Source organism: Carcharodon carcharias, chromosome 9 (assembly GCF_017639515.1).
Source record: "Carcharodon carcharias isolate sCarCar2 chromosome 9, sCarCar2.pri, whole genome shotgun sequence".
Taxonomy (NCBI): domain Eukaryota; kingdom Metazoa; phylum Chordata; class Chondrichthyes; order Lamniformes; family Lamnidae; genus Carcharodon; species Carcharodon carcharias.
In genome coordinates this window covers 126,513,921-126,536,248 of record NC_054475.1, presented here as the reverse complement: position 1 = coordinate 126,536,248, position 22,328 = coordinate 126,513,921, and the positions used below count along the sequence as shown (strand labels likewise).

The 22,328-nt window shown below is 45.0% G+C and overlaps 1 protein-coding gene across 1 annotated transcript in view; it reads right to left on the bottom strand.

Annotated features, from left to right (window-relative positions):
• Positions 1-22,328, bottom strand: part of si:ch211-26b3.4 (connector enhancer of kinase suppressor of ras 2) — a 748,930-nt gene that overhangs the window by 482,271 nt on the left and 244,331 nt on the right. Inside the window, exon 5 of the mRNA XM_041195459.1 lies at positions 6,214-6,255. Within this exon, the coding sequence (XP_041051393.1) occupies positions 6,214-6,255 (42 nt within the window). The remainder of the gene's footprint in view (positions 1-6,213; positions 6,256-22,328) is intronic.

Here is a 22,328-nt window from a genome sequence, read left to right as displayed (position 1 = left end):
TTATATTTTCATAGTACCATTACTGAGACTAGCTTCATATTTATTGAATTTAAATTCCACCAGCTGACATGGTGAGATTTGAACCTATGTCCCCAGAGAATTAGCCTGGGCCTCCAGAGTACTAGTTCAGTAACATTATCACTATGCCACCATTTCCCCCTTCCGCTTCAACTCCACTTTCCTGCCGACTTCCCATGTCCCTCAATTCCCTGAGAGATCAAAAATCTATCTATCACAGTCATGAATATACTCAACCATGGATCATTCCCCAGTTAAAGACTGCCAACTTGAAAATGCCCCATTTATTCCTCGTCTCTGCTTCCTGTCCATTAACCAATCTTCAATCCATGCTAATATATTCCCCACAACTCCCTGAGCCATTTTCTTGCATTTTAACCTTTTTGTATGGCACCTAATCAAATGCCTTTTGGAAATTCAAGTACATTACTACTGGAGCTCCTTTATCTGCCCTATTAGTTAAATCCTCAAAAAGCTCTAATAAATCTATTCAATACAAATTCCCTATTGTATAACCATGTTGACTCTATCTAATCATACTGTGATTTTCTAATTGCATTGTTAAGACTCCTTTAAAAATAGATTCCAGCATTTTCTCGATGACTGATGTCAGGCTAACTGGCCTGTATTCCCCTGTCTCCTCTCTCCCTCCTTTCTTGAATACTGGTGCTGCATTTGCTAAATTCTACTTTGCTGGAGCTGTTCTATAATCTAGGGGATTTTGGAAAATCATAACCAGTGCATCAAACATCTCTGCAGCTATCTTTTAGACTATCAGGTCCCAGGAGATTTGTCAGCTTTTAGCCCCTTAAGTTCCTCTAATGATTTTTCTCTTCTGCAATCAATGACTTTAAGTTCTTCAGTCTTATTAGCCCATTGGATATGCTCTATTTTTGGTATGTAATTTGTATCTTCAAAATATTTGTTCAATATCTGTGCCATTTCCTCATTCCCCTTTAGAATTTCTCCTGCCTCTGCCACTAGTGAGCCAATGTTTACTTTAGCTACTCTCCTTTTTTTATATACATACAAAAGATTTTATCATCCATTTCCATATTCCTGCCTGGTTTCTTCTCATTCTCATGTTTCCTTTTTAGTCAAACTTTGGTCACCCTTTGCAGGTTTTTGAAACTCTCTCAATCCTCAGACTTACTACGATTCTTCACAACAGTATATACTTATTTTTAGAATCAAATACTATCCTTACCTCACTAGCAAGCCAGAATGAGTCTTCCTGAGTTTTTATTTTTAATTGAATGTAATTTTGTTGAATATTTTGATTTGTTTATTGATTGCTTCTCACTGGTTAGCTACTGCCATAACTTGTAATCTGCTAAGCCAATATACTATAGTGAGCTCTCCCTTCATACCTATGTAATTGGCTTTGTTTCATTTTAAGTTCCTCTCATAGGTGCAAGAATCCTGCTCTCAAACTTATTATGGAATTCAATTGTACTATGATCACTCTTTCCCAGAGAATCTTTTACTATGAGATTATTACTCGTTCCAAAATAGCTCTATCCCTAGTTGGTTCCACAAGGTAGTGTTCGAGGAAGCTCTTGCAAAAGCATTCTACAAACTCCTCCTCCAGACTACCTTTGCCAATTGGATTTGCCCAATCTATGTGAAGATAAAAGTGCTCCACAATTACATTGCCTTTGTCGCAAGCTCCAATTATTTCTTGCCTAATGCTTTTTCCAACAGTATAATTACTATAAATTACTCCTACCACCATTTCCTGACCCATGTTATTCCTAACCTCCACCAATACTGACTCTACCTTGTAATCTGCTGAGCCAAGATAGTTTCTTACTACTGCCCTTATGTTATCTTTTATTATCATGGCTACTCCTCCTCCTTTTCCATTCGACTTATCTTTTTGAAATGTGGCGTACCCTGGAATACTTAGTTATCGAACTTGGTCACCTTGCAAACATATCTCTGTAATGGTGATTATATGAACCCCACTTATCTCTATTTATAGTGATATTTCATCTACCTTCTTAGGGATGCTTTGTGCAGTCAGTTGAAGAGCCTTTAATTTTAGTTTTTTTGGTGCTAATCTGTGCATGGACTGTTTTGCATTGCACTCTTACCATTAAACTCTTTGTCTCTTCCCATCCCACTCTGCTTGCCTTTACTCAAATCGCTACACTGCTCTGTTGCCTCAACTTTTCTCTTTCGACTTCTAAATCTCTCTTATTCCACCTTCTGATTTTATTTTAAAGCCTTATCCACAATCCTAGGTATACAATTCTCCTGGACGCTGATCCCAGGCCTGTTTAAATGGAGCCCATTCAAATGGAATAGCTCCCTCTTTCCCTTGTATTAGTGCCTGTGCCCCATGAATTGAAACCCCTTCTTCACTCATCACTGTCTGAGCCATGCATTTAATCCTCTAATCAACTTAACTCCATTTCAAATGGCATGTAGCTTGGATAACAATCCAGGAATTATTATCTTTGAGGTTCTGTGTTTTAGTTTAATATCATTGGAATTCTCAATCCATTTTTTTCCAAACCTTAGTTTTCAATGTTTGACTTGTGCTTTTCAAAGAACAATAGGCCAAATCCCAGGATGTCCACAAAACATTCCCAAAAATTCTTACAGGTCTCATGCAATAAAATGAAATTTGATTTATTCAGTCAATATATAACAAAAGGCCTAATTAAAAAGGACAGCATTGGGAAATATCATCACATGTAATAAAAATAGAACTTGACACTTCAGCTACTGTAAACAATAAACCTGGTCATGCTACAACGAAGCTGCTTTGGCTCTGAAGTTAGTGTGGGCTCGGGTGCCAGTCAAATGATTCAATAGAGGAATTTCCTCCTAAGCCTCTGACAATGGAACTAACCTCCAGTGTTACATCAACAGTACAAAGGCAGAAGCTGACTGGAATGACAAATTAGGACATAAAATGCACCTTGCCAATTGTGGGATTTTGACAAATAAAAAATAAAGATTTAAAAATACATATTTTGGATTCAAACCTTCAACGATATTTAATCCATTTTGATAATTAGACTTGATAATATTGGAATTCCCATCATTATTCTAGAGTGCAAAGTATGCATTTTGAATGTTTCAGCATTGCACTGAAAGGATCAGAGATTGGAGAACTTTACTCTGCATTCAGGTATGTTACAGATGAGCTGAGAGTGGTGATTGCTGACAGGGAGTTCCAAATGGAAAAGTGTTCATTTTCTAGAATTAAAATCCCTCACTTTGACAAACATAAATCCATCAAATATTCTTCCCAGATGAAACAATGCATGATTCCCAACCATAAATGTTTGAACTTTGAAATCAAGAAAGATACATCCATCACAACAAAAACAGAAAATGCTGGAAAAACTCAGCAGGTCTAACAGCATCTGTGGAGAGAAAAACAGAGTTAATGTTTCGACTCTGTATGACTCTTCTTCAGAGTGGGATATATCCATGCTTGCAGTCACAGTTCCACACCTGAGAATTATGCTGCCATCCTATTTATAGAGAAACATATTCTTGTCATAGGCATCTGAAACATAGCAGTGGAATCTGGAACTTGCTCTGAGGGCTAGAACAGTGACAGTTTCAAGGCTGAGATAGATACATTTTTGTTAGGGTAGCAAGGGGTATAGGGTAACAGCGTGCAAACGCAAGTGAGATACAGATGAACCATAATCCAATTTAACGGTGAAACAGGCTGGATGTCCTACTACTGCTCCTATGTTCCTTGAAATAGGGGAAACTGGGCAGATTCATTCAATCAAATTAAGAAAGAAAATAGGAGGAATCTTCCCACCATCAGCGGGAATTATGGCGGGCAGGGGTGCTTAATTTGGCAGGAGACAAAAAATCCATTTCCCGACAGCAAGATATAATGTTGGAATTCTGTACTCCCAACTTTCAAGGCGGGTTAAAGGCGAGTCAAGGTTCCTGACAAACAATGTCAGAAATTCCGTTTGCACGCATTAGCATCTCATGGATGCTCAGTAAAAGGCCATCTATCTGGAGTTAAGATCCCCCCAACAAATTAAGCACCCCGCCATCGAGAATTTAGAACGTTCAGTTTACAACTGTGTATAAGTGGCATGAACCTGGCCAGCTTCACCTCTACCTTTGAGGTCAGTAGATGCTGCTTTCTCCTTCTTGGCGACCTCGTGTAACTTCACTCATACAAAGTGCTGGTAGCAAAAGCTGCACCAAGGCCGGACACGGGATACAAGCTAAGCAGGGAAGCGGGGTGCAGAATGTCTGGGGAAGGCGGGGGGAGAATGTCCGGGGAGGTAGGTGGGAGAAGGTCAATGGAAGGGTGTGGGGAGAATGTCTGAGGAAGGGTGTAGGGCGAATGTCTGGAGAAGCATGGGGGAGAGTCTCTTGAAGGGCGGGGTCGGTGGTGTCGACAGTGGGGTCCTGGGGGATGAACTCAGGGTACTGGTGACAGGAGGGAACAGTTACAGTTAGAGCGGGGAGTGGGATACGGTAGGATGGCAGGTCCAGGGTGAGAGTCTGGCAGGTGAAAGTCTCATTGAGTGGGGTCACGGAGGGGGACTAGACAGCTGGCTCGGATAACAGGAGAGGGCAGGGTCAGGGTTGGAATGGGAACAGTAATGGGTGTTGGCTCTGAGGGGAGGGGAAGCATGTGGAAGTAATAGGGTCCAGGGTAAAGGGGGAGATTCAAAGGTGACAGAGGAGAGAGGAATGGTGATATTGGGCCAGTCTATGGTGATGGGGGAAGTTGGTGCGTGACAGGGGAAGAGTAGAAGGTGGTGGACTGAGTTTGAAAGGTGACACGCACCATTTTTCAAATCTGACCTTGACCACACAGTTAGTCAGTAAGTGAGATCCTTCGAAGTGAGAGGAGGGTCTTTTCAGGTGGGTGAAGTTCAAGGTCAGCAAAACTGGACACCCTAATAATTATGAGGCAACTGGATGTCAACCATGCTTAGTTGTGTTCTCCTCTCTAAGGCAAAGCCCGCACAGCAGCAGGTTTGTTTCTGTCTCATGGATCTCATATCTTCGAGATCCTAGCAAGGTGTGGAGCTGCCATTCATTCTGTGCAATTTGACATCGACTGCAGTTAGAGGCAGAGATGAAGAGAGGGAGGGAGGTGATGCCTCCAAGGAGCACAGCTGGTGGACGGCTTATAACTCCAAACCTCCATTCTCCCAGGTGAATGGTCATGGCTGAGAAGGGCTCATGTGGTTTCTCTTTCTATGTTGCCAAGGCAATGGTCTCTCTATAGAGTGTTGAGGTAGTGGAGGCAAGTGGAATAATATCAGGCTTCTTGCACATGGGTCTCATCACCCTGGTCAAAGCGCAATGTCTCCATATGCAGTCACGCATGAATGGGAGGAACACCCATCTCTGGTCCTCCAGGATGTACTTCCCCTGGAAGGGGTGGGGTGAGGACGCCATGGCCAGATAGAGCCAGTTGAAGGGCTTAGCACTGGCCTACTGGCTTTGAGATGGAGGGAAACCTGTAAACAACATGCTCACTAAACTTATCACTTCAATTTGTTCACATATCCACTGAAATGTCCATGATGCAGGTTGCAGGCAACCCTGCCTTGGTAATGGCTCTCATCCAGATAAGGAGAAGGGGGACCCATCAAAGTTTGGCACGGGGCCAGGAAGGGCAAGGGCCTGAGTAGCAAGAAGAGGCAAGGCCTCAAGAAAGTCAACATACTGGTGAATAGGGTCCACTGCAACGGTGAGCATTGGCCCAATGATGGGTGTATCGGAGGTGGTATTCTTATCTAGAAATGAGCAAAAGACAATGCTCGAGGTGCCTTCATTGTCCTGGGATGTGGTTACTCACATCTACCAGCTTCTCCAGTACGAGGTGCGGCCACAAGGGCTCTGGAGGAGTAATGCGGAAATCCTGGTCGGCAGTGAGTGAATGGCTATTTGGGTGCCATTTACATATGGCGCCAGGACCTTATGCCACATGAGGTAATGGAAGGGTGAGCGACTTCCTGACCTCCCTGCCACGAGATTTGCTGTGCTCTTCATGGATGCATAATTAAAGAACTGAACAGCAGAAGATCGCTAATGTTCAGCTGTCCTGCTGCCCAGCGGAATCACGCTGACTTTGCGGCCTGCCACCAGATTTAGACTCCAGGGAAGATTCCGCCCAATGAAAAAACTTCTGAACTAAGGCAAGCATACAATAGCAAAATGAACAAAATTTTAAAAACTTACCACATGGAGAATCTTATTTTCAGTTTCATAAACTGTGCAATCCTACAGGGGAAAGAAAAGGAATAATCAATTATCTCATTACACTAAATCAAACAGCATATCATACTTTTAAAACTCTGACATAAGTTGTAGGACATTAGTGATCACTTAATGACCAAAATTCCTAACCATTATTTTAGTTTAGCTATTAGCCCACTTTAAAATAAATGGACTAATATGTAGAGAGTAAGCACAGAGATTTCAGATTAACAGACAAAGCCTTCACATGCTAGCTTCCTCTGAGAGCCTATTGACATCAGAACAAAAGATTCAATAGTGTGAGCTCAAGGAGTCAAAACTAAGCCAAAAAATATGTTATTTGAGTTAGCATCATTTTGATGGCCCTTTGACAGGTTGCATTCTAAAGTCAGTGTACTAGTTCTGGTGTGTGGAATACAGGTGGATTTCTTTTTAAATCTGTAGTAATTTTTAAACTAAAAGAACATTCTCTTAGAAAACAACTACAACCTACTGAAAGCATGTTTTGGTTAGATTATGCAATATTAATGCAGAATATAATGCTTATTGCTGATGTAGATTGCCTCACTGCTGCCCTTGCCAAGTTATCACTTCTCTAATCCATTAGGCGTTCTCCACCTCGGTACAAAGACACATAAATTCATGTATGATCTAATCTACGGATGCATGATAGATATTGCTAACCTACTGGGTCATTTTCCCTCTTTTCCAAAAGCATTTTATTGTTCTGTTTCACGCTGGCTACAGAGTTCCACATTTGATTGTTTTGGGTCCAAATTTGGACGCAACCTTTGCAGCATCACTGGGCTATTGTGCCCATGCCTGATAAGGCTATTGGTAAGATAGTTCATTTGAATAGTAGTACTACCTGCATTGACAATGAAAGATCTCATCAAACATGGACTGGCAGAATGTATGGCGTGATTCCATTAATCTCTGCGTATGTGTAAAACATAACAGTAAGCTGAAAACCATTTATTCTGCCAAGTATTTTTTTGGGCCATCCAGGATCCTGCCTGTATTGTTCCAGCTCTGCATCTGAAGTCTGGCATCAGGGCTAGAATTTGCTAACTGTGGCCAAATCAAATTTCTAAAAGTCAACATATTGACTGTAACTTACCATTTTCCAAATAAATAAACACGTTGCCTAATGCATCTGCAATAAAACGTAAGCATGCAGATTTCATAGAAATATATACCATGATATAAAATTGACAGGAAAAACATTTTTTTATATGGATTTGCAGAGGAAGCAAGCTTTGGAGTTGCTTGGTGCCCTGGAGCTGTTCGTTTAAAGAAAAATGCCAAAATTGCTTTCTAAATTTACTCACAATGCATCAAAGAAGAAAATAAAATCAAGGCCAAATGTGATAAGTTCAATGAATGTCACTGCATGATCTTGCTGCACTTCGTAAGACTGAAGCACCATATGGACGACCTACCCTGGGATACTTGCAGCTAATTCAGTTAAGGGTGAATGCTCACTGTAAGCTGCACATGTACAGCTCCTTGGTAACCCAGAAAGTACAGTGAAGACTGCTCAATAACTTGCCCCCTTTAAGATACCGTGAAAGAAAATATGAATGTATTGCTCATTCAACCAAACAGGTTGCGCACAATAATAAAAATTTGGAGTGGAGATTGGTTAGGTTTATAACTTTGGTAGGGAAAATAAGGAGTTCATATATTGGAGAATAAGAATCTAAATTAGGTAGAGGAGCAAAGGAAGTATGAATCCACATATCACAAGAAGTGGTGATACATGTTTAAAAAGCCTTATTCAAGCAAATAAGGTTTATTTGAAGAGGGACAGAATTGAAAAGGAGAGAAGTTATGCTAAGTTTGTATTGTGAGACCACACTTGGGAGTCCTGCGGACTGTTCTGGTTATCATATTATGAACCTTATACAGACACACTGGAGATAGTGCAAAAGAGATTCAGAGGAATGATCTCAGGAATGTGAGGTACTACCTGTCAAGAAAAGCTGAACAGGTTGAGTCTCTTTTCTCTTGAAAACAGAAGGCTGGGTGTATTGTGGTGGCAGTGGTGGGGGGGGAGGGGGTGGGGTGATGTGTGGGGAGACACCTAATCAAGATCTTTAAAATTAAGAAAGGTTTTGATAGCATGGACACAGACCATTTCCATGTAGCAGAAGATCAAAACCAGAAGCCATCAATATAAGAGTGTCACCAAAAAATCAAAAAGGGAATTCAGAAGAAACTTCTTTACCTAGCAAATAGTGAGAGTGTGGAATTTGCAGCCACAGTGGGTGGCTGAGGCAAACAATATGGATGCTTTTTAGGGAAGGCTAGACCAGCATATCCGGGAGAAGGGAGTTAGATGAGGAAGTGTGGGAGGAGGCTTGAGTGCAGCATCAATGCCGAATGGTTGAGCTTAATGACTTGTGTCTGTGCTATATTTACTATGCAATTCTATGTTACAATGTGTTTGATGTGTCAGGTGTATTATGAAAGCATATAGTTAATAGGCCTTTACACAACATGGAGGCTTTTTATTTCAGCATTTCATTTTAAATACCTAGCAGTTTGCCCTCTTACATTGCCTACAGTTAGGCTGTGATGATTTGCTACTTTTAACTCTTTCGAGGACAAACCCGTTTCCATCTGTTTCAGATGATGTTACATTATTTCATAGTTTGCCATTGTGAGATTTGAACTCTTGAGCTTGGGGTTACAAACCCAGTACCATAACCACTTGACTATTTAGGCCAAGCTTTTGCTACTTTTAATGGGGTAGTGTTTAAAATAGCTTTTAACGACAATGCTGAATACTACATGTGAGGATGTGGCTGAAATAGGCAATGCCAGGTCATTGCAACTGCTTGGAAACTCCCTTGAACAATTAGGAGACAATTACAGCTACTTATAAATTTCTGGCTCTGGGTTAAACGAGCCCGGCATTATAAATTATTCTGTTTTCTGCAACAAAGTGTAACACTTTGAGGTGCGACAGACAGGCATGGTAGTATAGTGGTTATGTTACAGGACTAGTAATCCAGAAGCCTGAGCTAATCATTTGTTGTAACTGGAAGTATAGCCTCTCCTGCTGTCTATCAGGGGGTCACGTGACATTCTGGGATGCTCTTGACCAATGGACCCTAAGCACAGGCAATCGAAGGGGTGGGGCTTCCTGACGAGAGTCCTGATCGAGCATGTAGCACCTGAAAAGCTCTCTGTAATAAAGTTTTATCTGTTTCTTGTTGAAAACTGTCTGTTGAGTCATTGCATAATCCGAAGATACTGGGCAGGATTTTGTACGTACTGTGTGGTAAACAGTCACTCGGCAGTGATTTTCCCCAAATTGGCCACTTTGTGGCCAGTGGGTGAGCTATATAGCCATCCAATTAAAGAAGGTAGGTGGGACCTAAAAGCTGGAGGGCCAATAAAAGACTACAATTTGGAAGGAGATGAAGTCTCCAATCCAGGGCAGAGAGAAAGGGTGCTGTTATTTTGAGGTACCCAATCTCCAACTTTTTAAACTTTTAAATTTAGAAATGGAATTGACAGCCAGACCACCATTGTGAAGGTGAGGTTACCTACTGTCTTAGGTGTGGCCAGATGGGCGGGGATGGACTCAAAACCTGCCTGGAGAACTGGCCTCCACAGTCAACCACCAGGAAACCACCTTGAGGCAGCTAGCCTAGTCTTGGCAAATTCAAGTCAGCCTATGACAATAGGCCATAAGTGGCCATTTCACACCTCTAATTGGCTACCAGCCACTTGCAGGTGAGGAGCCCTGTTGAACCCCATCCCGTCTTTGGGAAAGTGGCCCTGGGGTGGGATGGTGCTATCAAACTGGCTTACAGGCTAGCAGCACAAACTGTCACATCCGCTGCCATGCTTAGCCCCATATAGGTCCATAAATTCAAATTCCACCATAACAGTTTATGAATTTGAATTCAGTCAAGTAAATTAATCTGGAATAAAAAGCTGGTGTCCGTAATGATGACCATGAAGCTATTGGATTGTCATTAAAAACCAAACTAATTCACTAATGTCCTCCAGGGAAGGAAACCTGCCATCTTTACCCTGCCTGGCCAATATGTGACTCCAGACCCAAAGCAATGTGGTTGAATCTTACCTGCCCTTTGAAATGGCCCAGCAAGCCACTCAGTCGCATCAAACCACTATAAAAAGGTACATTGAGAACAAAGCTAGGCAAATCACCCAGTGTTCTGATGGAAGGTTATTGACCTGAAACATTAACTGTTTCTTTCTCCACAGATGTTACCTGACCTGCTGATTGTTTCCAACATTTTCTCTTTTTATTTCAGATCACCTGGCATGGACTTAAGCATTGGATTCAGACATAGCAAAGGCACACCCAGGCTGGCCAACTCCACAAGGTCCTCCTTACAAACATCAGGGGCTTGTACCAAAATTGGGACAGCTGTCTCAGAAACCAGTCAATCAACAGCCTGACATAGCTGTCATAGAATCAAACCTATCATTTAATGTCCAGGCTCTAGTATCACAATCCTTGAGTGTTTCCTGCCATCGTAAGAAGACCGACTCATCAGAGGTGATGGTGCAGTGGCATACAGTTGGGACAGGGTGACCCTAGGTGTCCTCAACATTGACTTCAGACCTCATGAACTCTAATGGCAACAGGTCAAATATGGGCATGGAAACTTCCTGCTGATTACCATCTATTCCACGAACTTGCACCCGCCCCTCTCCCCCTGCCCCTCCCAGCTAATAAGTCTGTATTCCTCCACATTGAAACCACTTGGAAGAAGCAAGGGGTGCAGAATGTACTCTGGGTGGGGAGCAACAATGTCCATCCACCAGGTTCAGTAGCATTACTGATATAACTACCAGGATGGACTTGCGACAGGTGATGAGAGAACCAACATAAGGGAAAAACCTATCTGACCTTGTCCTCACCAATTTACAGTTGCAGCTGACAGTCCATGACAATACTGGTAGGAGTGACCTTCGCACATTTGTTGTGGAGACAAAGTTCTATCTTCAAACTGAGGACACCCTCCATCATGTTGTTTGGCCCTAACACTGTGCTAAATCGAACAGACTCAAAACAGATCTAACAGCTCAAAACGGGGCATCTATGAGGCCCTATAGACCATCATCAGCAGCAGCAGAATTGTATTCAACTACAATTTGTAACCTCAAATGGGAAATACCCCCATTCTCCGATTACATCAAGATGGGCAACCAATTCTAGTTCAAACAGGAGTACAGAAGAGCATGCCAGCAAAATCAACAGATGTACCTGAAAATGGGGTGTAAACCTGGTGGAGCTAAACAGCAAAAACAGCATGCTGTATGCAGAGCTAAGTGATCCCACAAGCAATGGATCAGATCAAAGCTCTGAAGTGCTGTCACATTTAGCGATGCATAGTGATGGACAACTAAACAGCTAATGGGATGAGGAATTCCTATAAAAACCCCATCCTCAATGGTGGTGGAGCCCAGAAGACCAGTGCAAAAGCCAAGGCTGAAGTGTTTGCAACTACCTTTAAGTCACAACCTCCAAGTGCATGGTCCATCTCGGCTTTCACACCATCACAGATGCCCGTCTTCAGGCAATTAGATTCACTCCAAATAATATCAAGAAATGATTGAGTGTACTGGATATAGCAAAGGTAATTGGGCAATGATGACATTTCGACTTTACTCCTGAAGACTTGTGCTCCAGAGCTAGTTGTGCATCTAGATAAGCTGTTCCAGTACAACTGTAACGCCGGCATCTACCCTACAAAGTGAAAAATCACCCAGGTATGTCCTGTCCACAAAAGAAAACACATAAGTGCAATCCAGCCATTTACCACCCCATCAGTATATTCTAAATCATGAGCAAAGCGATGGAAGGTGTCATTGACAACGCTATTAAGCAGCATTTATACGCAATAACCTGCTGTCCGTTGTCCAGTTTGGGTTCTGCCAGGATCATTGTTGTCATCATTGTCAGCTGTCCATTGATTCGAGGATGATGTCTACTCAGGGTCATGAGTTTCTGTCATGGGTCTTGATTTGACTGAGTAGGCCGATTTTAAAAAATTATTCTTTCATGTGACGTGGACGTCGCTGGCTAGGCCAGCATTTATCGCCCCTCCCTAATTGCTCTTCTTCAGGGGGCCACAGATCACAGATCTTTGAGCACATGGGGCAGGATATCCCATGATGTGGTGGGATCGGGATTGCAGGATTTGCTCCCTTTTCTCTCCTCCTCTGCCTTCACTCTGCTTCATCATTAAGACATTGTGACTCAAAGCATGATGCAGCTTGATGGACAAGTTGGCGCCATTTTGAATGATTGGTAGTAGCAAGCTCCTCCCAGTCATTAATGTCAATGCTGCTGCTCTTCAAGGAGAGCTTCAGAGTGTCTTTGAACCATTGTCTTTCTCCTTCCCTGGAACTTTAGCCCTTTGAGCATTGAGAAAACAGGACCTAAGCAGGGGAGATGCTTTTTGGCCATCCCCGCATAGTGTCCAGCCAATCAAAGTTGATTTTGTAGGAACTTTGCCTCAATGCTTGTGCAGCTGGCTTCAAGAAAGGCACGAGCATTTGTTCAATGGTCTTCTCATTGAATCTGGAGGATGTGGCAGAGGCGTTGCTGATTAAATTTCTTGAGCGCTTTTGTGTGTTGGTCTCTCTGCAGCCCAGGGGCCTGGTGATGACAACTGCTCTGTACACTAGGACTTTTATTAACTTGCAGAAGTGGTTATTGTTAAACACTCACTGCCATAGTTTGTAGAAGGCTGAGCTGGTGCAGCTGGTCCAGTGTTGGATCTCTTCATTAATTTTGACCTTTTGAGAGAGATGGCTGCTATGGGAGGGGAGGTGTCAACATATTCCAGAGGCCCTCCCTCAACATATATGGGAGGTAGAATATTTGGTATGGGTTGATATATGAGTTTTGTTTTGGCAACATTCAAGGGCAGGCTGAGTCTTTTGTAAGCAGAACTGAACACATCGAGAGTGGCTTGCAATCTGGTGCAGAGTGGGCAATGACACTGCAGTCATCCACAAACTTAGATCATGGGCAGAATTTTCCTGTTGGCATGCAGGGGCAGGACCCGTGCGCCAACGTGAGTGTCCCGATGGCACCACACGCCATCGTGATATTTCGTTGGGCAGGCATGCGATGATCTCTGATGCGCATGCGCCATTAACTAACAGGCCACTTAAGGCCCTTAAGGCACCAATTGGTGGCGATTTTTCGGCGCCCGTGCGATCTTCGAGTCATCACACGGGCGCAACGAACAGGCGGGTAGGACACATTTGTATAAACCTCATCCATGGGTGAGATAAGAGGGCTCTGTGGAGTCACAAATGTGCTCTGTCAAATATTGATTTTTCAAAGCTACTGATACTTGCCTGTGTGATCTGCAATACTTCCAAACACATACCAACTGCTTGGACTGGAGTTACAACCTTCAGGTCAGCGCTCTGCATGAATGAGAGGTGATCTCTCCATTGGAGGCAACTCCTCTGAGGAGAAGGAAGAGCTAGAAGGGGGAGGAGGCCGGGAGTGCACATTCAGCCTCCAGGGGAGCCCCCTTTGGGAGGACAGGGACAGGCACAAGGGACACAGGGCCAAGAAGTAGTTCAAGGTGGAAGGGGCCGCAGAAGAGGCCACTATCCTGCTGCCAGGGTATACAGACGGCGAAGCAGCTACCTCAACATGTCTCAGGTGCAGTGCCGAAGGAGGCTCCATCTCTCAGGAGAGACAGTCAACTATATCTGTAAGATGATTGGCCCTGAAATCTCCACTAACTGTGTGGGTGGACACCCCATGCCAGTGGCTCTAAAGATCACAGCTGCCCTCAACTTCTATGCCTCTGGTTCCTTCCAGGGGTCGGTGGGTGATCTTCCCAATCAGCTGTACACACTTGTATCAAGCAGGTTACAGATGCTCTGTTCAGATGTGCATTGATCTCTAGCCACTACTGTTGGGACCAGGCAAGCCAGACACAGCAGGCCAGAGGCTTCGCGGCCATAGCTGGCTTCCCCCGTGTCCAGGATGCAATCAACTGCACACATGTGGCCATCAAGGCACCAGCAGGTGAGCCCGGTGCCTTTGTCAACAGGAAGGGCTTCCACCCCATGAACCTGCAGATAATGTGTGATCACAGGATGCCGATTCTAGAAGTCTGTACAAGTACCCAGGCAGCTCCCATGATGCCTACATCCTCAGACACTCCCAGCTGTTGGGGTTCTTCAGTGCTTCAGCCCAACTGGATGGATGGCTGCTGGGTGACAAGGGCTATCCCCTCAGAAAGTGGCTCATGACACCCCTCTGCCATCCAAGAACAGAAGCTGAGCAACAGTACAATAGGAGCCATGCCTCCACAAGGTCTGTGGTGGAGAGAGCCATTGATCTTCCCAAATGCGCTTCCGATGCCAGGACCGCTCAGGGGGCGCAATCCAGTAGCCCCCAGATCCTGTGTCGCTGATAGTTGTTGCATGCTGAGCTCTGCAAAATCTTGTGCTGGAAAGGGGCGATGCTGTGGATGAAGAAGATGTAGACGCAGTGGCTGCAGCTGCAAACGAGTCCAGTAGTGAGTCCGAGGATAAGCACGCACAGGGAAATGCTCAAGGGGTAGATGCTGACCCGGGCATACTCCAGGGAGGCAGGGACATCTGGGAGGCTTTAATCCAATGAACCTTCAACTAGCACACCACCTGGACCTCCAGGACAAACCTGGCCTGCAGGCTCTAGGCTCAATACCTGAGTGCAAATCTGCCTGGATAGAACATTAACTAAGGGCCTTGTCAATAAAGCTGAATGTCTCAAAAATCACTCATAACATTATTGGTAACCATCCACTTGCAGAAGAAAAGAGGCACCCTCAGCCATGATCACATGTCTGAATTTAATATTATAACAAAAGGAACTTAAGAAAACAAAATGACAAAGGTGTTCAACATCACACCAGCTCATAAGGACCTCATTGCGGGCCAACACAAAAGCACCAGTGATAAACCCATAGTGTGCCTAAGGTGCCTTATGTTTACGTTTTCGGGTGCTATGTCTTGGTGCTGGCCCCTCGCTGGCCATGGCATCTGAGGCAGCCTGCTGTCCTGTTGGCCTCGATGGCCTTGGCACCGTCCCCTGGCCTGTGGAGCCTGTGCCGGCCCTGCCTGGGAGGGAGTTGCCAGTTCCACAGCTGGCATCTCCCCAGTCATTGCAGCCTCATCGGATGCAATGGTCACTGGCAGAGGGGCGGAGGAACTGCGGCCCCATCCGGAGTGCCCTGAGAGGAGCCCACAGAGATGACAGGCAGCTGCTGCGCCAACCTGAGGTCGATTTGGATCTCCCTGCTCACCATGGATGGATGGGCACCGAACTGGGGAACTTGGTGCCCATACCCTCTCCCACACTGGCACTGACCGGCTGAAGTCAGTGCCAATGTGAGGGCTTGCTGGTCTGAGTGTATCTCCAAGAAGCCCTGATTGGTCTCCTGGAGGAGCCTTTCCACGAGAGCCGCCAGTCTCTCCATAAAGGACGCATGGTGCTCGGCGATGAAGCTCATTGCATCGGCGATCATCCGCATAGACTCCTCCACCACAGACACCAAGCCAAGCATAACTTCATGTATCTCCACCAGATGCTTCTGCACACCTGGCTGCATTTCCTGTGTTTGCTGCGTTGCAGACGACTCCAGAGGCACATCATCAGCCACCAACTGAGCATGTGCCTGGTCCCCTGCAGTCCTCCGAATGCTGGTGCCATGGACACTCTCTGTCTCTGTCAGTTCCTCCAGCAACTATGAAGTGCCATCACCGCTGCGTCTTGGGACATTAGCTGATGTTCTAATTCCCACTGTTGTGCTATTATCTGCACTGGTGCCTGCCTGGCAGAGATGGTGTGACGCTGGTGAGACTTCAGGGCCCTCAGGTGTGAGAGGGGGGTCTCTGCTGCTCCTCTTTCTGGCCCTGCTCCACTGATGCTGAAAAGAAGAACAAGGACATTGGATCAGTTAACGTGGAGACAATGTCAATGTGCATCCCTGTCCCCCCAGATCATTATGCGCTCATCATTATGCCACGTTGCAAACTTCAATCACTGAACATTCAGCACTGCCACGGCTGTTGGGAGAACAATGGTGACCTCAATGCTAGGCAAACCTACCTGCCTGTGTCACCCCAGCTTCACCGACACCAGTGGACCTGGGCACATGGTGCCTCTCTAGATCTAGGGCCTCCTGCTCGAACCGGCTAAGCATCGCCACCTGGGCTGGCCCTCTGCCAGTCCTCACCTGCTCGCCATTATGTGCATTCTTCTCCTGAAAAGGAGAGAAGAGTTTTGATTAGTGCTACTTATACCTGGATTCTCTTTGTGGATGGTCCACCCCAACCAGAGTGGGACATTGCAGGGCTCCAGTACCTCCTCACCCCGCTGCTGCCGAACACTCACACAAAGTTGAGAGGCCTGTCCCATCCACATCCCCACACCCCCCACCCTTAGTCAAACGCTGCCTGCATCACATTTGGCACCACAAGGTCTAACCTTCCATAGCAAGGAGGCGCAAGCACGTGGAGTGCAGAGGACAGCAGATTGATTGGTGCCATGCCACCTTGAAGCTCCCCTACCAGCATGTCATCACCCTGACTTTGACATGTCCTGGAGTGCCAGCACTGTACCTAGGTGCAGCTCCTCCAGGTTGCCCCCCAAAACAGTAATGCGGGTCTCAGTGTACTACATGCTACGGGTGCAGAACCCACCTGATCACCATCCTCTCAGGGTGACCTAGGCATGGGCAATATCTGCTGGCCCGCCCAGTGAAGGACACATGCCATCAATGATTGAATGCAGTCACTACACTCAGACTTGGGCGGGGGGGGGGGAGGGTGGAAGCCGACCGGCTAGGTTAATTGACCTATGCCAACGTGGTACTCACCCTTCCCGAGCTCAAGAGGTCATTGAAGCGCTTGCGGCACTGGATCCACATGCGTCGCACCACGTCATGGGAGCTCACTACCTCCGCCACCTCCTCCCAGGCACATTTGGTCATGTGGGGGGGGCCTCCTCCTCCTGTCCTGGGTTACGAGGACCTCCTGATATGCTGCCACCTCCTCAAGGAGGGCAGCAAGGCAATAATTGGAAAAACGAGGGGCACAGTGCCCCCCCCCCCACCCGCCCTGCTCACCAGCAGCTCTTTGGGGAGCCCTTCCAGTAGCCATGTTTGACAGTCTTCGAAAGGCTGCAGCAGCTTTTTAAAACAGGCCACTGGGTCGCCATTGGACTTGCCGGTTATTATAGTCCTGCTGCCGCCCGCCCACTCCCGCTGCCCTCGGGAGCCGTGATTCACGCTGGGCGGGCCTTAATTGGACCGCCTGCATAAAATGGCCGTGTGTACCCAATCGTGGGCAGCGATCAGGCCCGCGCCTGCTCCCGCTCCGCCCGTCCACCAGCCAGAAAATTCTGCCCCATGTATATCTATGGTGGTCAGTTTAGTTTTGGCATTTGAGTGACTGAGGTTAAAGAGATTTCTATCGACCCAGTATTTAACACTCAAACCAGAGGGCAGTTGTTATTGATCTTTGATGAGGTGAATAGTCACTGTCAGGTAGATTGTAAATAGTATGGGGCCTATCACTCAGCCTTGCTTGGCACCAGTCTGGATTTTGAAGGCATCTATTTCAGAGCTCCCACTCAAGACAGTTGCAGTCATATCATCATTAAGCAGTAGCAGGATTGTGATGAAGGTTTTTGGACATCCAAATCTTGGGAGCGCAATCCACAGAACCTTGTGATTTACTGAGTCAAATGCTTTGGTCAGGTTAATAAAAGCAATGAAGAACTCCTGGTATCAAAACAGAAAATGCTGTAAAAACTCAGCAGGTCTGATTGCATCTGTGGAGGCAGAAACAGTGTTAATGTTTCGAGTCCGTATGGCTCTTCTTCAGACAGACCCAAAATGTTAACTCTGTTTCTCTCTCCACAGATGCTGTCAGACGTGCTGCGTTTTTCCAGCATTTTCTGTTTTAATTTCAGATTTCCAGCATGTGCAGTATTTTGCTTTTATGAAAGAGTTCCAGAGGCTGAATTTTCCCATCAGCAAGCGGAGGAAGGCTTGCTCGCTGACACCTAAAATGATGAGTGGTGACATTGGGCGTGCATCCCGATGTCACTGTGGGTCAGTTAGATTGTCAGTTCAGCGGGTACGCAGCCTCATCGGCTGCATGCCCGTCGAATTGTCAAAGGCCTTTTAAGGCCATTAGTAAACTAATTAAAGTTGTTAAGAATGCTGACCATCCAATCTTAAGGTTGGCGGGCAGGCGAAGAGCCCAGGCAGCCTTTGCATTTTTCATGAAACCTCATCCACTGGCAGGATGAGGTTTCATGAAGGGTTTGTTAATTAAATAAAAAATGTTGAAAACATTAATGGACATGTCCCAGCTCATGTGATAGTTTCACATGAGGGGACTTGTCCTTAAAATGTTTTTCCACCTTTATTAAACTTTCCACAACTTAAACTAATCTCCCTGTGGCAACTCTGTGCCTCAGGGAGATTTTTGCACTCTTTCATGTGCATGCGAAAGAGCGCAGGCCCCAACTCAGGGAATCCCCCCCGCCCACACAGGGAGCGCACAGCGCTTCCAGGTGTGCGTCATGCTGGGTGGGTCTTAATTGGCCCGCCCACTTAAAATGGCAGCACGCATCTGATTGGGAGCACCAAACGGATTTGCGCTCGCTCCCACCCGCCCCAGCACAACCTTCCCACCACCACCTGCCACCCCGCCACCCACCCCCCCCCCCCAAGACGGGGGGAAAATTCTTCCCCTGGTGTTCTCACCAATTTTCTTGGATTTGTCTGACAACGAAGAACAAGGAAGTTCTTCTGGAAGGTCTAAAGCCACACTGCGTCTCTGGGAGGGTTTCCTCAGTCACAGGAAGTAGGCAATTTAGGAGAATGCGTGTCAGAATCTTCTCTGCTATGGACATCGATAATTTCCACAGCATGATTTATCTCCCTTCTTGAAGATAGTTACAATTGCTGAATTTCTGAAATAGGAGGTGGGTGGGGAGTTCTTTTTCCTCCCAAATCTGTAGGATGACTGCATGAAGTCCTGATCTGAGCAAAAGTCCGCCAGCTTTGAAGACCTCAGTTGGAATACTATTGGAGCTGCAGCTTTGTTGTTTCTCATCTGTTTGATTGCTCGTTGCAGTTCTCCCATCGATGGTCATTTACCAATGGATTGTACTAGAGGGTACAGGAGGATAGCATGCAGATTATCAGCTGCAATTGTGGATTCACAGTTGAGCACTGTGGATCACTCAGCTCAAGACATCATTACACCTTTAGTCCAAACATAGATAAAAGAGCTGAAGACATGAGGTAAGGTGAGAGTGACTGCCCTTGACATCAAGGAAGCTTTTGACTGAATGTGGCACCAAGGAGCCCTTGAAAAATTGAAGTCAATTGGAATCAGGGTTGGAAACAACCACTAGTTGGAGTCAAACCTAGCACAAAGGAAGATGTTTGTGGCTGTTAGAAGCTAATCAGCTCAGTCTCAGGGCAATGTCCTAGACTCAACTATCTTCAGTTGCTTCATCAATTACTTTCCTTCCATCATAAGGTCAGCAGTGGGATGTTCGCTGATGATCAAACCATGTTCAGTTCCATTCACAATTCCTCAGATACTGAAGCAATCTGTGTCTGCATACAGCAAGACCTGGACAATAGCCAGGCTTGAGCTGAGAAGTAGCATGAAGCATCACCTCGTATATGTACCACGCAATGATCACCTCCAGCAAAAGAGAATCCAACCACCTCTCCTTGAGATTAACCACTGACATCATGGAAGTCACCGTTGACCAGAAATGTAACTGGATCAGCCACATTAATACTGGAGCTACCAAGAAAAGATTAGTGGTTCAGTATTTTGTGATGAGTGACTCACCTCCTGTCTCCCCAATGCCTGTCCGCCAGCTATATAGCACTTCAGAAGTGTAATAGAATGCCTGCCAGTTGCCTGGATGAGCAGCTCCAGCAACGCTCAAGAAGTTAAACACCATCCAGGTCAGAGCAGCCTTTTAGATCTACAACCCAATCACCACCTTAAACATTAATTCCCTCCACTACTGGCAAATGTGACTTCAGTGGGTACCATATACAAGATGCACTGCAGCAGCTCACCATGGGTTCATCGACAGCACCTTCCAAACCTGCAACCTTTACTAGAAGGCAAGGGCAGCCGACATGTGAGAGCAACACCGCTTGCAAGTTCCCCTCCAAGTCACACACAATCCCGACTTGGAAAAAATTGCCATTCTTTCATCATCGCTGGGACAAGATCCTGGCACTTCCAAACTCTAAGGGGAACTTGAACAGTGTACTGGAGGTAGAGGAAGTGGGAGTCCTCCTTTCAGCACAAAAATTTTCAGTTCAATTTGTAGAGAAATATTTACAAACTGAGTAAGTTCTGAAAAGAAAGAAATGGGGTGGGATTTTCTGCACCCGCCTGCCGCCGGGATCTTCTGGTCCCGCTGCAGGTCAATGGAATTCTGGCTGGGGCACTGCCTTGCCTGCAGCGGCTCCCGCCCACAATGGGGCCGGAAAATCCCAGCCATCATAGTTTATTTTCTGAAATATTGAGTCACCCAGTTTATTCAATCCAAATACATTAATCTCTCTGCATATGTAACACAGAGAGAGAGAGAGTATGAGTGAGCTCCATATGTGGTCAGCCTCACTGTCCATGCACATTTTAAATTATTTAATCGCAAGATAGCTGAACAACTGTCTATTTTAAGAAAACCAGATGAGCACATTCTGAAGCTTCCACATGAAGGAAGTCAATATATGGTCCACAACATTGTTCGAAGAAAAATCATTTTCAAATTTTGAATTTGGTTATCAGTTTTCCTGTAACTTAATGCAAGAATTGCTACCAGCACTGAGTGGTGTCACATCAACTGTTCATTGTTTCATGTAATTTGTACTCAACTGCCTGAGGCAGGAAGGTAAATTGATGATGCACCTGTCAGATGGAAAGATAGGATGTGTGAACATCAGTAGTCTCTTAGCAGTAGGGTGGAAACTAAATATGAATGAGGATCTTCTCTGCTTTCCATCCCAGAGGATAAGTGTGGCAATCTACTTGCACAGTGTCCCTAGACATAACTGACTACTACAGTAAATTAGACATTGCTGCTCTTTTGGGATGATATGTTGTACAGAGCTGAAAGCAGATCTGAATTCCATCTAGAGCTCAATACATACCAATTTCAATATTGTGAATTTATGTTGAGTTACAAAGCTAAAAACTCATGACTCACTGTTCAGTCACAAAGTACTTGGGCCTGGGTGACATATTGATCAATTTCATTTCAAATTCCTGGTTATGATATTTTTAATACGAAAGTTAGCTGCGCTTGTCAGGCAAAGGGTACAGCACAAAATGTGAGATGACCCTTTGTAACATCCACTAATTAACCTTCTATGCACTGTTGGCAAGGTGTGGGACTTACCAGCTACAAAGAATCGCAGCAGCTTGTCTGAGTTTTAAGCTCAAAAACATGTTGATTAGTTGAAAAAACACTTTAAAACTACTATAGTTTTCAGCCGAAGAAAATCCATTTTTTAAATAACGCTTGTATCTCTAAAAGGAAGATTGGGAACGAAAAGGAGACAGATAAGTAATATATGTAAAATAAATATGTAAACAATAAAGTTAAAAAAAAGTAAGACAGAGAAAATATGAATAGCAGTGAAAATAGGCTGCAGTGGGGGTAAGGAAAAATCAAACATTTTAATGTTATGTACTTCATATTTATTTTCATAGTTTAAAGTTAATGTTTCTTTAATGAAGGGGTTCCTGATATTAGGTAATTTTATTTGCTTTCAGTGTCAATATAGAGAAGGCATGGAACTAACATAGATCTTGGCTTCCAAGTTAACCTTTGAAGCTTTGGGAAAGGAAAAAACCCTTTCAAAAATGGGGGTTGATTTATACGCCGAATACAAATTGTGAATCGCCCATGTTGGTTTAGGGAGTCACCATTTTGAAATGTGAAAAAATTCCTGGTCGTTGGTCGCCATTTGTGGTCTGCTCTGTGTAGCCATGTCTTAAATTTCCATGCATCTTCTTAGCAACACTGC